Source organism: Somniosus microcephalus, chromosome 13, assembly GCF_052327205.1.
Source record: "Somniosus microcephalus isolate GS21.2 chromosome 13, FLI_Smic_1.0, whole genome shotgun sequence".
In the NCBI taxonomy this organism is placed as follows: domain Eukaryota; kingdom Metazoa; phylum Chordata; class Chondrichthyes; order Squaliformes; family Somniosidae; genus Somniosus; species Somniosus microcephalus.
The window spans coordinates 4551188-4565533 of NC_140999.1; the positions used below are offsets into that span (position 1 = coordinate 4551188).

Genomic DNA, 14346 nt, shown 5'->3' on the forward strand with positions numbered 1-14346 from the left:
GACGTTCTCTGTCCACATTAACCCCTCCCCTGACGTTCTCCGCCCACATTAACCCCTCCCCTGACGTTCTCTGCCCACATTAACCCCTCCCCTGATGTTCTCTGTCCACATTAACCCCTCCCCTGACGTTCTCTGCCCACATTAACCCCTCCCCTGACGTTCTCTGTCCACATTAACCCCTCCCCTGACGTTCTCTGTCCACATTAACCCCCCTCCCCTGACGTTCTCTGTCCACATTAACCCCTCCCCTGACGTTCTCCGCCCACATTAACCCCTCCCCTGACGTTCTCTGCCCACATTAACCCCTCCCCCTGACGTTCTCTGTCCACATTAACCCCTCCCCCTGACGTTCTCTGTCCACATTAACCCCTCCCCTGACGTTCTCTGTCCACATTAACCCCCTCCCCTGACGTTCTCTGTCCACATTAACCCCCCCCTGACGTTCTCTGTCCACATTAACCCCTCCCCTGACGTTCTCTGTCCACATTAACCCCTCCCCCTGACGTTCTCTGTCCACATTAACCCCTCCCCTGACGTTCTCTGCCCACATTAACCCCTCCCCTGACGTTCTCTGTCCACATTAACCCCTCCCCCTGACGTTCTCTGTCCACATTAACCCCCTCCCCTGACGTTCTCTGTCCACATTAACCCCTCCCCTGACGTTCTCTGTCCACATTAACACCTCCCCTGACGTTCTCTGCCCACATTAACCCCTCCCCTGACGTTCTCTGTCCACATTAACCCCTCCCCTGACGTTCTCTGTCCACATTAACCCCCCTCCCCTGACGTTCTCTGTCCACATTAACCCCTCCCCTGACGTTCTCTGCCCACATTAACCCCTCCCCCTGACGTTCTCTGTCCACATTAACCCCTCCCCTGACGTTCTCTGTCCACATTAACCCCTCCCCTGACGTTCTCTGCCCACATTAACCCCTCCCCCTGACGTTCTCTGCCCACATTAACCCCCTCCCCTGACGTTCTCTGTCCACATTAACCCCCTCCCCTGACGTTCTCTGTCCACATTAACCCCTCCCCTGACGTTCTCTGTCCACATTAACCCCCTCCCCTGACGTTCTCTGTCCACATTAACCCCTCCCCTGACGTTCTCTGTCCACATTAACCCCTCCCCTGACGTTCTCTGCCCACATTAACCCCTCCCCTGACGTTCTCTGCCCACATTAACCCCTCCCCTGACGTTCTCTGTCCACATTAACCCCTCCCCTGACGTTCTCTGTCCACATTAACCCCTCCCCTGACGTTCTCTGCCCACATTAACCCCTCCCCCTGACGTTCTCTGCCCACATTAACCCCCTCCCCTGACGTTCTCTGTCCACATTAACCCCCTCCCCTGACGTTCTCTGTCCACATTAACCCCTCCCCTGACGTTCTCTGTCCACATTAACCCCCTCCCCTGACGTTCTCTGTCCACATTAACCCCTCCCCTGACGTTCTCTGTCCACATTAACCCCTCCCCTGACGTTCTCTGCCCACATTAACCCCTCCCCTGACGTTCTCTGCCCACATTAACCCCTCCCCTGACGTTCTCTGTCCACATTAACCCCTCCCCTGACGTTCTCTGTCCACATTAACCCCTCCCCCTGACGTTCTCTGTCCACATTAACCCCTCCCCTGACGTTCTCTGCCCACATTAACCCCCTCCCCTGACGTTCTCTGTCCACATTAACCCCTCCCCTGACGTTCTCTGTCCACATTAACCCCTCCCCTGACGTTCTCTGTCCACATTAACCCCTCCCCTGACGTTCTCTGCCCACATTAACCCCTCCCCTGACGTTCTCTGCCCACATTAACCCCTCCCCCTGACGTTCTCTGTCCACATTAACCCCTCCCCTGACGTTCTCTGTCCACATTAACCCCTCCCCTGACGTTCTCTGTCCACATTAACCCCTCCCCCTGACGTTCTCTGTCCACATTAACCCCTCCCCTGACGTTCTCTGTCCACATTAACCCCTCCCCTGACGTTCTCTGTCCACATTAACCCCTCCCCTGACGTTCTCTGTCCACATTAACCCCCCCCTGACGTTCTCTGTCCACATTAACCCCTCCCCTGACGTTCTCTGTCCACATTAACCCCTCCCCTGACGTTCTCTGTCCACATTAACCCCTCCCCCTGACGTTCTCTGTCCACATTAACCCCTCCCCTGACGTTCTCTGTCCACATTAACCCCTCCCCTGACGTTCTCTGTCCACATTAACCCCTCCCCTGACGTTCTGTGTCCACATTAACCCCTCCCCCTGACGTTCTCTGTCCACATTAACCCCCCTCCCCTGACGTTCTCTGTCCACATTAACCCCTCCCCCTGACGTTCTCTGTCCACATTAACCCCCCCCTGACGTTCTCTGCCCACATTAACCCCCTCCCCTGACGTTCTCTGTCCACATTAACCCCCTCCCCTGACGTTCTCTGTCCACATTAACCCCCTCCCCTGACGTTCTCTGTCCACATTAACCCCCTCCCCTGACGTTCTCTGTCCACATTAACCCCTCCCCTGACGTTCTCCGCCCACATTAACCCCTCCCCTGACGTTCTCTGTCCACATTAACCCCCTCCCCTGACGTTCTCTGTCCACATTAACCCCTCCCCTGACGTTCTCTGTCCACATTAACCCCTCCCCTGACGTTCTCTGCCCACATTAACCCCTCCCCCTGACGTTCTCTGTCCACATTAACCCCTCCCCTGACGTTCTCTGTCCACATTAACCCCCTCCCCTGACGTTCTCTGTCCACATTAACCCCTCCCCTGACGTTCTCTGTCCACATTAACCCCTCCCCTGACGTTCTCTGCCCACATTAACCCCTCCCCCTGACGTTCTCTGTCCACATTAACCCCTCCCCTGACGTTCTCTGTCCACATTAACCCCTCCCCTGACGTTCTCTGTCCACATTAACCCCCTCCCCTGACGTTCTCTGTCCACATTAACCCCTCCCCTGACGTTCTCTGCCCACATTAACCCCTCCCCCTGACGTTCTCTGTCCACATTAACCCCCTCCCCTGACGTTCTCTGTCCACATTAACCCCTCCCCTGACGTTCTCTGTCCACATTAACCCCCTCCCCTGACGTTCTCTGCCCACATTAACCCCTCCCCTGACGTTCTCCGCCCACATTAACCCCTCCCCTGACGTTCTCCGCCCACATTAACCCCTCCCCTGACGTTCTCTGCCCACATTAACCCCTCCCCTGACGTTCTCTGTCCACATTAACCCCCCCTCCCCTGACGTTCTCTGCCCACATTAACCCCCCCTCCCCTGACGTTCTCTGTCCACATTAACCCCTCCCCCTGACGTTCTCTGTCCACATTAACCCCCTCCCCTGACGTTCTCCGCCCACATTAACCCCTCCCCCTGACGTTCTCCGCCCACATTAACCCCCCCTCCCCTGACGTTCTCCGCCCACATTAACCCCCTCCACTGAGTTTCCCTCCCCCAACTCTGTTAGGTTCGATGTATTCCTCGAGGTTTCATCACATGGCCTCCTGCCTCCAACAAGGTTTTGTGCTCGAGTCTCTGGAGTTGGGGGCTTGAATCCACGACCTTCGGACTGGGAGGCGAGGGTGCTGCCCACTGAGTCACAGCGGACACCTTTAGGAAGTTGGGGGCTTGAAGGCAATTTCAGCTTCAAACTGGAGAGGGCTGTCCATCTCTGTGCTCAGGAGTTAGGCCAAGGAGATGATGTGAGGAGGGAAACGTGCTCGCGTTATATTGGGTAACATGGAAGGCTGGCAGTGTGCTGGATAACGCACCACTTGCAAACTTAATTTCTGCGTGCCCTTGTGCTTTACCTGATTGGAACGCCACTTACTGATTGGCTGCCCCTCCAGGAAGTGGATATTATGTAGACTCTCTCCCTGGGTTGCTCGCAGGTTATCGAGCCAGTGTCTGATGATGCTTTGGCGTTCCTGTGAAGACACAAAGCCATTCTCATTGCACTTTGCTTCAAAAACCCCCCCCCCACCCCGGCTGTTTATTTCTCACCGTGGCTCGAGGGGATTCGGCAGATTTACCAGAATGGTTCTGGGGATTGGGGGGATCTCAGCTACAAGGACAGGTTGGAGAAGCTGGATTTGTTTTCATTAGAGCAAAGGAGGTTGAGGGGGGATTTGATCGAGGTGTACAAGATTATGACGGGTTTGGATAGGCTAGACGGGGAAAGGCTGTTCCCACTAGTTGATGGTACAAGGACTAGGGGACACAGATTTAAGGTTTTGGGCAAGAGATACAGGGCGGGATGTGAGGAAGAACTTTTTTATGCAGCGAGTGGCGAGGACCTGGAACTCGCTGCCGACGGGAGTGGTGGAAGCGGAGACACTCGATGTTTTCAAGGGGAGACTGGATAGACACTTGAGGGAAATAAACTTGCAGGGCTACGGGGATAGAGCGGGGGAATGGGACTGACTGGATTGTTCCACAGAGAGCCGGCACGGACTCGATGGGCCGAATGGCCTCCTTCTGTGCCGTTATGACTGTATGACTCTATGAGTTACAACGAGTTACGTAGAATGTACAGCACAGAAACAGGCCATTCGACCCAACTGGTCTATGCCGGTGTTTCTGCTCCACACGAGCCTCCTCCCACCCCTCTTCATCTCACCCTATCACCATATCCTTCTATTCCTTTCTCCCTCGTGTTTATCCAGCTTCTCTTTGCTGTGTGAGTGAGTTTGGCCAGCAACTCCCAGAGCTGCCATTTCTTGGACGGCTGCAACATGTACATTTCAAAAGCAAAGTCGTAATTTCTGCCTTCATCGCACGGCTCTGTCTCACTCTGTCTCTGTCTCACTCTCTCTCTCTCTCTCTCTCTCTCTGTCAAGCAGTTGACAGAGGAGGTGCTGATGTGTTGTCCCATTCCCAGTATCTGGGTCATGTACCTGCTGTGTTGGTTAATAGACGGGGAGTGTGTGGCGGGGCGGGGGGGGGGGGGGGTGTGGAATAGACACAAGGCAGGACCAGTGGGAAAGGGCTTATTCAAGCCGCATTTTATAGGTAATGTGTGAGCCAGGTATTGCAAGTAAAGAGATGCAGTCAGTTAGAGACGGACTGGTGAGAGACGGGTACAACAACAACAACAACTTGTATTTATATAGCGCCTTTAACGTAGTAAAACGTCCCAAGGTGCTTCACAGGAGTATTTTAAGACAACAAATTTGACACCGAGCCACATAAGGAGAAATTAAAAATAAAAACAGAAAATGCTGGAGATACTCAGCAGGTCAGGCAGCATCTGTAGACAGAGAAACAGAGTTAACGTTTCAGGTTGATGACCCTTCATCAGAACAGGAAACGTTAATTCTGCTTCTCTGTCTACAGATGCTGCCTGACCTGCTGAGTATTTCCAGCATTTTCTGTTTTTATTTCAGATTTCCAGTATCCGCAGTATTTTGCTTTTGTATAAGGAGATATTAGGGCAGGTGACCAAAAGCTTGGTCAAAGAGGTCGGTTTTAAGGAGCCTCTTAAAGGAGGAGAGAGAGGCGGAGAGGTTTAGGGAGGGAATTCCAGAGCTCGGGGCCCAGGCAGCTGAAGGCACGGCCGCCAATGGTGGAGCGATGGAAATCGGGGATGCTCCAGAGGCCAGAATTGGAGGAGCGCAGAAATCTCGGGAGGGTTGTGGGGCTGGAGGAGGTTACAGAGATAGGGAGGGGACGAGGGCCATGGAGGGATTTAAAAACAAGGATGAGAATTTTGAAATCGAGGTGCTGCTTAACCAGATACAGACAGACACGGGGAGAGAAATGGGATTCTGAAATGTAGTCACTGTTGTAATGTAGGAAACACGGCAGCCAATTTGTGCACAGCAAGCTCCCACAAGCAGCAAGGTGATAATGACCAGATCATCTGTTTTAGTGATTGTTGGTTGAGGGATAAATATTGGCCCCAGGACACCGGGGAGAACTCCCCTGCTCTTCTTCAAAATAGTGGCCGTGGGATCTTTTACGTCCACCTGAGAGAGCAGACGGGGCCTCGGTTTAATGTCTCATCTGAAAGACGGCACCTCCGACAGTGCAGCTCTCCCTCAGCACTGCAGTGGGAGCCTAGGTTTTATGCTCAAGTCTCTGAGGATTTTTGTGTTGTTCTGATATTAACACCTGTTGGTGAAACGGAAACTCCCCCCGGACGGCCTCACCTGAGAAGTGAAGAAATAGATTTCATTTTTGATGTTTTCGTAGATGTAATCCTCCTCGCAGGACAACGCCCTCGACCCTCCGCCAAACTCCTCTTTCACCGGCTTCCGCAGACCCATCTCCTCAGCTCCTCGAAGCAAGCTGCTCGGAGACACGGAGAGAGCAGAGTCACTGACCGAACTTCAGAGAGGCCCAGTGTGTACACAGACCGCAGTCAGCTCATGTACACGGTCTGCAGTCAGCTCGCGTACACGGACTGCAGTCAGCTCGCGTACACGGACCGCAGTCAGCTCGCGTACACGGACCGCAGTCAGCTCGCGTACACGGACCGCAGTCAGCTCGCGTACACGGTCTGCAGTCAGCTCACGTACACGGACCGCAGTCAGCTCGTGTACACGGACCGCAGTCAGCTCGCGTACACGGACCGCAGTCAGCGCGTACACGGTCCGCAGTCAGCTCGCGTACACGGACTGCAGTCAGCTCGTGTACACAGACCGCAGTCAGCTCGCGTACAGGGACCGCAGTCAGCTCGCGTACACAGACCGCAGTCAGCTCGAGTACACGGACCGCAGTCAGATCGAGTACACGGACCGCAGTCAGCTCGAGTACACGGACCGCAGTCAGATCGAGTACACGGACCGCAGTCAGCTCGCGTACACGGTCCGCAGTCAGCTCGCGTACTCGGACCGCAGTCAGCTCGCGTACACGGACAGCAGTCAGCTCGAGTACACGGACCGCAGTCAGATCGAGTACACGGACCGCAGCCAGCTCGAGTACACGGACCGCAGTCAGATCGAGTACACGGACCGCAGTCAGATCGAGTACACGGTCCGCAGTCAGCTCGAGTACACGGTCCGCAGTCAGCTCGCGTACACGGTCCGCAGTCAGCTCGCGTACACGGACCACAGTCAGCTCGCGTACACGGACTGCAGTCAGCTCCCGTACACGGTCCGCAGTCAGCTCGTGTACACGGACAGCAGTCAGCTCACGTACACGGACCGCAGTCAGCTCGCGTACACGGACCGCAGTCAGCTCACGTACACGGACCGCAGTCAGCTCGCATACACGGACCGCAGTCAGCTCGCATACATGGACCGCAGTCAGCTCGCGTACACGGACCGCAGTCAGCTCACGTACACAATGCGCAGTCAGCTCACGTACACTGTCCGCAGTCAGCTCGCGTACACAGTCCACGCTAACCTTGGACACCACCCCACATGCACACCATACAGCAGACCTCCCTGCCACCCAGGACTACAGGCACCCTTCACCAATGTTCCCGCTAAGGTGCGCACCGCGTGGCCGCACAGTAATTTGAAAGGCCCCGCGCCGGCCGCTCCACTGTAAATACCGAGCATGCACAGAAATTTAAAGGGACCGCGCACTAAAAGGAACCGGCCGCGCCGAACAAGGCGCAGCTACAGGGAGCGCTGCCCCTCACCCCACTCAGCCCCCTCTCAATGTTAGAGATTCACACAGGACCCGGGCCCCACCTACTTCTCATAGGTTGCTGTCACGAAGAATGCGTAAACGTTGGTGTGTTTGTGATGCCGAATCTGGATGATCAGCTCCGGGATTCCCAGCCGGATGTGGTTCAGTAGCCATAGCAACGTGTGGTCATCTGTTGCATCTGTTGGAATAAATGAAACAAATCTCCCTCCAATATTTGGGCTCCCTTTTATTTAATTCATTCACGGGATGTGGGTGTCGCTGGCAAGGCCAGCATTTATCGCCCATCCCTAGTTGCCCTTGAGAAGGTGGTGGCGAGCCGCCTTCTTGAACCGCTGCAGTCCGTGTGGTGAAGGTACTCCCACAGTGCTGTTAGGGAGGGAGTTCCAGGTGTTTGACCCAGCGACTTTGAGCTCTGCAAGTAGTATTGAGGGAGTGCTGCACTGTCAGAGGTGCCGTCTTTTGGATGAGGTGTTAAACCGAGGCCCCGTCTGCTCTCTCATAAGAACATAAGAACATAAGAAATAGGAGCAGGAGTAGGCCAATCGGCCCCTCGAGCCTGCTCCGCCATTCAATAAGATCATGGCTGATCTGATCCTAACCGCCAATCCACTATCACAGAACCATCTCCTGAATCTAACAGAATTAGACACACGAAATAGGAGCAGGATCAGGCTACACGGCCCCTGGGCCCGCTCCGCTACTCACAGGGCCATGTCCGATCCGAACCTGGACTCATGTCCAATTTCCTGCCCGCTCCCCGTAACCCTTAATTCCCTTTACTTCTAGGAAACTGTCTATTTCTGTTTTAAATTTATGTAATGATGTAGCTTCTACAGCTTTTTGGGGCAGCATATTCCATGGACCTACCACCCTCTGAGTGAAGTAGTTCCTCCTCATCTCAGTTTTGAAAGAGCAGCCCCTTATTCTAAGACTATGCCCCCTAGTTCTAGTTTCACCCATCATCGGGAACATCCTCCCCACATCCACCCGATCCAACCCCTTCACAATCTTGTATGTTTCAATAAGATCGCCTCTCATTCTTCTGAACTCCAATGAGTAGAGTCCCAATCTACTCAACCTCTCCTCATATGTCCATCCCCTCATCCCCGGGATTAACCGAGTGAACCTTCTTTGTACTGACTCGAGAGCAAGTATGTCCTTTCTTAAGTATGGACACCAAAACTGTACGCAGTATTCCAGGTGCGGTCTCACCAATACCTTGTACAACTGAAGCAATACCTCCCTATTTTTATATTCTATCCCCCTAGCAATGAAAGCCAACATTCCACGGCCACTATTTCAAAGAAGAGCAAGGGAGTTCTCCCCGGTGTCCTGGGGCCAATATTTATCCCTCAATCAACATCACTAAAACAGATTATCTGGTCATTGTCACATTGCTGTTTGTGGGAGCTTGCTGTGCGCAAATTGGCTGCTGTATTTCCTGCATTACAACAGTGATTACACTTCAAAAAGTACTTCATTGGCTGTGAAGCGCTTTGGGATGTCCGGTGGTCGTGAAAGGCGCTATAGAAATGCAAGTTCTTTTTAAAGAATGTGACCTGTCCTTGTGCTGTGATTGTTGGGGCCAATGATCGCTCGACCCCCCCCCTCGATAACCTCCCCCTCCCCCCAGCGCAATGAGCTCGACTGGCGTTCAAGTGGGCGGATCAATTAGCCGCAGTCCTGCCCCCCGCCCCGCCCCACCACTGCCTCATTAGGCTTCGTGTACAGCGTCGAGATCGCACCCCGGTTCGGTAGTGATATGGTTTCCAGGGCGATGCGTCACGACCCCGGCAGTGGGGGGAGGGGGGGACGGCGGGGGGTCGGGGGAAGCAGACGAGGGAGGGGTGGACTGAACTCTGGCTGCGGTTTTAGGCGGGAGGGTTGAGGGGCCGCGGTAATCCGCTGAGTTCCAGCGCTGTGATTGGCGCTGTCAGGTGAAAGGTGCCCAGTCAGTGACGTTATCGGGAGCAGGACACTGACGGAGAGGATTTTAACTGGAGACGTCAGCTAATCTCAGCGAAGGGGCCACTGGAGGGCATGCTGCAATGGGCCGTCCCTCCTGCTCCTGATCATGGTGTGAGCGGACATTGGAGGAGAGGGCAGGATTAGCTCTGATCTCTCCCTCATAGAATTACAGAAAATGTACGGCACAGAAACAGGCCATTCGGCCCGACTGATCCGTGCCGGTGTTTCTGCTCCACACGAGCCTCCTCCCACCCCTCTTCATCTCACCCCATCAACATATCCTTCTATTCCCCTCTCCCTCATGTGTTTATCCAGCTTCCCCTTAAATGCATCTATACTATTCGCCTCAACCACTCCCTGTGGGAGCGAGTTCCACATTCTCACCACTCTCTGGGTAAAGAAGTTTCTCCTGAATTCCCCATTGGATTTATTAGTGACTGTCTTATATTGACGGCCCCTAGTTCTGGTCTCCTCCACAAGTGGGAACATCTTCTCACGTCTAGCCTATCGAAACCTGTCATAATCCCAAAGACCTCGATCAGGTCACCCCTCCGCCTTCTCCTTTCCTTAGCAGGTTAAGGGGTGATCTGATCGAAGTTTTCAGGATATTAAGGGGAACAGACAGGGTAGAGAGAGAGAAACTATTTCCGCTGGTTGGGGATTCTAGGACTAGGGGGCATCATCTAAAAATTAGAGCCAGACCTTTCAGGAGTGAAATTAGGAAACGTTTCTACACACACAGGGTGGTCGAAGTTTGGAACTCTCTTCCGCAAACGGCAATTGATGCTCGATCAATTGTTAATTTTAAATCTGATGTTGATAGACTTTGGTTAACCAAAGGTATTAAGGGATATGACCTTCGCCAGCCTAACACTCCGCTCCCCCTTCCCTATTCCCTTCGCTCCGGTGACAGCCATCATATCCCTGCTCTCCGTAACCCTCTCCCAAAACCTCTTTGCCTCGCTTGCTACATCCCTCCGACTCCAAAAGCCCCCCATAAAAAAAACGGTCACTTTGTTCGAGCTGCCCCTCACATCCTTTGTCCTCCTTCTCACTCGGGCCCCCTTTCTCCAATCTCAGCAGCGCTGGGTGCTATTGTTGCTGCACTATGACCTGTGACCCTTGACCTGACACTCCCACCAGAAGCAATCTGGACACCCTGTCTATAACATACCCTGTATATATAACGTACCATGTGTATATCTAGATCATGTTGAATCATACAATGATACAGCACAGAAGGAGGCCATTCGGCCCATCGTGCCTGTGCCGGCTCTTTGAAAGAGCTCTCCAATTAGTCCCACTCCCCCTGCTCTTTCACCAAAGCCCTGCAATTTTCCCCTTCAGGTATTTCTCCAATTCCCTTTTGAAAGTTCCTATTGAATCTGCTTCCACCGCCCTTTCAGGCAGCGCATTCCAGATCACAACAACTCGCTGCGTAAAAACATTCTCCTCATCTCCCCTCTGGTTCTTTTACCGATTATCTTCAATCTGTGTCCTCTGGTTACCGACCCTCCTGCCACTGGAAACACTTTCTCCTTATTTACTCGATCAAAACTCCTCATAATTATGAACACCTCTGTCAAATCTCCCCTTAACCTTCTCTGCTCTGAGGAGAACAACCCCAGCTTCTCCAGTCTCTCCACATCACTGAAGTCCCTCATCCCTGGGGCCATTCTAGTAAATCTCCTCTGCACCCTCTCCAAGGCCTTGACATCCTTCCTAAAGTGCAGTGCCCAGAATTGGACACAATACTCCAGCTGAGGCCCAGCCAGTGATTTAAAAAGCTTTAGTCTAACTTTCTTGCCTTTGTAATCTATGCCTCTAATTAAAAAGCCAAGGATCCCGTCTGCTTTTTTAAACCACCTTCTCAACTTGTCCAGCCAACTTCAAAGGCTTGTGTACATCCACCCCCAGGACTCCCTGTTCCTGCACCCTTTTAAAAATTATACCATTTAGTTTATACTGCCTCGCCTCACACTTCCCTGTGTTAAATTTCATCTGCCACGTGTCCACCCATTTCACCAGCCTGTCTCTGTCCTCCTGAAGTCTGTTACTATCCTTCTCACTCTTTAACATATATAACATACCCTGGCCTAGAAATTGAGTGGGGTTAGCGCCCATTTTGAGGCGCTAGAGGGCCAAGCGCCGCAAGTACAGCCGATTGAGAAATTCACTTGGGCGCTGCCATCGGCGTTAGCCGGTTGCGCTGCGCCGGCACCGATGACGTCATCGGTGTGCGCAGCGTCCTGGTTGCCGTGGCAACGCGCCCGAACGCCGAAATTGAGTTGCGGCCGCCTCGCCCGTGGCAGCCGCAACCAACGATTTTTCAAAAGTTCGCTACGGGTCTTAGCGCCGGCGCATTAAGGTCGCGCGGCGGCCGGCCGCTTTCCCGGTGGCCGCCTGCCCGCACCTCCCTCCCCGGACTCCTCCAACACCCCCCCGCGGCACAGATGCGTGTGGGCCGCGAGCCCGGCACTTCTCCGAGGTGCCGGGCTCATTTTTCTCCACAGATCAACAGCCAGCGGTCGGGTGCAGGCAGCTCCTCCTTAACGGAAGGAGGAGGCCTGCACTTCCCCAGCCTGCCGCACCGCATCGGGTGCCGCAGTGGCGGATTAGCGCCGCAATGCGGCAGTCAGCGCCCATTGCGAGGCGCTGACACCCTCCAGTAGCGCCGGCAGCCGTCTGGGCGCAGCGCTACTGAATTTTTGGCGCGCGCAGGGGGACTTAGCGCCAGCGCTAAATTTCCGGCGCTAAAGCCCGGGCGCGGCGCCAACTCAATTTCTAGGCCCCTGTCTTTATATCGAGACTATTTATACAGCATATCCCCTGTGTATATGAACATTTTACTCCCACGTACATCAAAAGAAAAGACTTGCATTTCTACAGCGCCTTTCATGCCCTCAGGACGTCCCAAAGCCAATGAAGTACTTTTTTTGAAGTGCAGTCACTGTTGTAATGTAGGAAACGCGGCAGCCAATGTGCGCACAGCAAGATCCCACAAAAGCAGCCATGTGATAAATGACCAGATCATCTGTTTTTAGTGATGTTGTTTGAGGGATAAATAGTGGCCCCAGGACACCGGGGAGAACTCCCCCCCCTGCTCTTCTTCAAAATAGTGGCTGTAGGATCCTTTACATCCACCTGAGAGGGGCAGACGGGGCCTCGGTTTAACGTTTCATCTGAAAGACGGCATCTCCGACAGTGCGGCGCTCCCTCAGTACTGCCCCTTCGACAGTGCGGCGCTCCCTCAGTACTGCCCCTCCGACAGTGCAGCGCTCCCTCAGTACTGCCCCTCCAACAGTGCGGCACTCCCTCAGCACTGCCCCTCCGACAGTGCAACACTCCCTCAGTACTGCCCCTCCGACAGTGCAGCGCTCCCTCAGTACTGCCCCTCCGACAGTGCAGCGCTCCCTCAGTACTGACCCTCCGACAGTGCGGCGCTCCCTCAGTACTGCCCCTCCGACAGTGCGGCGCTCCCTCAGTACTGCCCCTCCGACAGTGCGGCGCTCCCTCAGTACTGCCCCTCCGACAGTGCGGCGCTCCCTCAGTACTGCCCCTCCGACAGCGCAGCGCTCCCTCAGTACTGCCCCTCCGACAGTGCAGCACTCCCTCAGTACTGCCCCTCCAACAGTGCGGCACTTCCTCAGTACTGCCCCTCCGACAGTGCAACACTCCCTCAGTACTGCCCCTCCGACAGTGCAGCGCTCCCTCAGTACTGCCCCTCCGACAGTGCAGCGCTCCCTCAGTACTGACCCTCCGACAGTGCGGCGCTCCCTCAGCACTGGCTGGGAATGTCAGCCTAGATTATGGGCTCCAGTCTCTGGAGTGGGACTTGAACCCACAACCTTCTGACTCAGAGAGAGAGGGAGCGTGCGACCCACTGAGCCTCGGCCAACACCCTGGATAAGTTGATGGTCAATCTCAGCCCCGAGCTTTCCTCCCAGGATTGACCATCCAGTTGGCCGAGCGGCCATTTTGTTACACTCCAGCGAAAGGTTATCTGCTCCCTGGAGCAACCCACCAACTGAATTGGAAAGGTTTGGATCCCGTCTGCAGAGGCCCAGGAATGTTTTTAGCCAAATACAGAGTGGGGCAGTAACCGAAATTTAAAGGAGATGCCCGTTTGCTAAACAAAGATATGGCAATATGTACAGACATGAGATTAGAATGGTGACCAGCCCTCCATACTCACCACCCCCCGGATGCACAAGAACATAAGAATTAGGAGCAGGAGTTGGCCATTCGGCCCCTCGAGCCTGCTCCGCCATTCAATAAGATCACGGCTGATCATCGACCTCAACTCCACTTTCCCGCCCGATCCCCATATCCCTCGATTCCCCTAGAGTCCAAAAATCTCTCGATCTCAGCCTTGAATATACTCAACGACTGAGCCTCCACAGCCCTCTGGGGCAGAGAATTCCAAAGATTCACAACCCTCTGAGTGAAGAAATTCCTCCTCATCTCAGTCTTAAATGGCCTACCCCTTAGCCTGAGACTATGACCCCTGGTTCTAGACTCTCCAGCCAGGGGGAAACAACCTCTCAGCATCTACCCTGTCAATCCCCCTCAGAATCTTGTATGTTTCTCCAGCAGATTTTCCATTTTGGATACTGCTGGGGGGAGATGGTTTCTCAGGGGAATGCAGCAAGAGCCAAGTCCGTGGCACTACGAGTGGCCCAGCTGCACAGGAAGGGAGGAAAAAGAGTGGGAGAGCAATAGTGATAGGGGATTCTATCGCAAGGGGAACAGATAGATGTTTCTGCGGCCGCAGACGTGACTCCAAGATG

General features: G+C 54.1%; 1 protein-coding gene across 5 annotated transcripts in view; it reads right to left on the reverse strand.

The window, feature by feature from the left end:
• ano8b (anoctamin 8b) overlaps window positions 1-14346 on the reverse strand; it is a 105974-nt gene that overhangs the window by 51848 nt on the left and 39780 nt on the right. For all 5 annotated transcript variants that reach the window (XM_086004373.1, XM_086004372.1, XM_086004374.1 and 2 more), the window contains exons 3-5: window positions 7634-7766; window positions 6139-6277; window positions 3819-3915 (exon numbers count right to left, since the gene is read on the reverse strand). In XM_086004373.1, the coding sequence (XP_085860499.1) occupies window positions 3819-3915; window positions 6139-6277; window positions 7634-7766 (369 nt within the window). The remainder of the gene's footprint in view (window positions 1-3818; window positions 3916-6138; window positions 6278-7633; window positions 7767-14346) is intronic.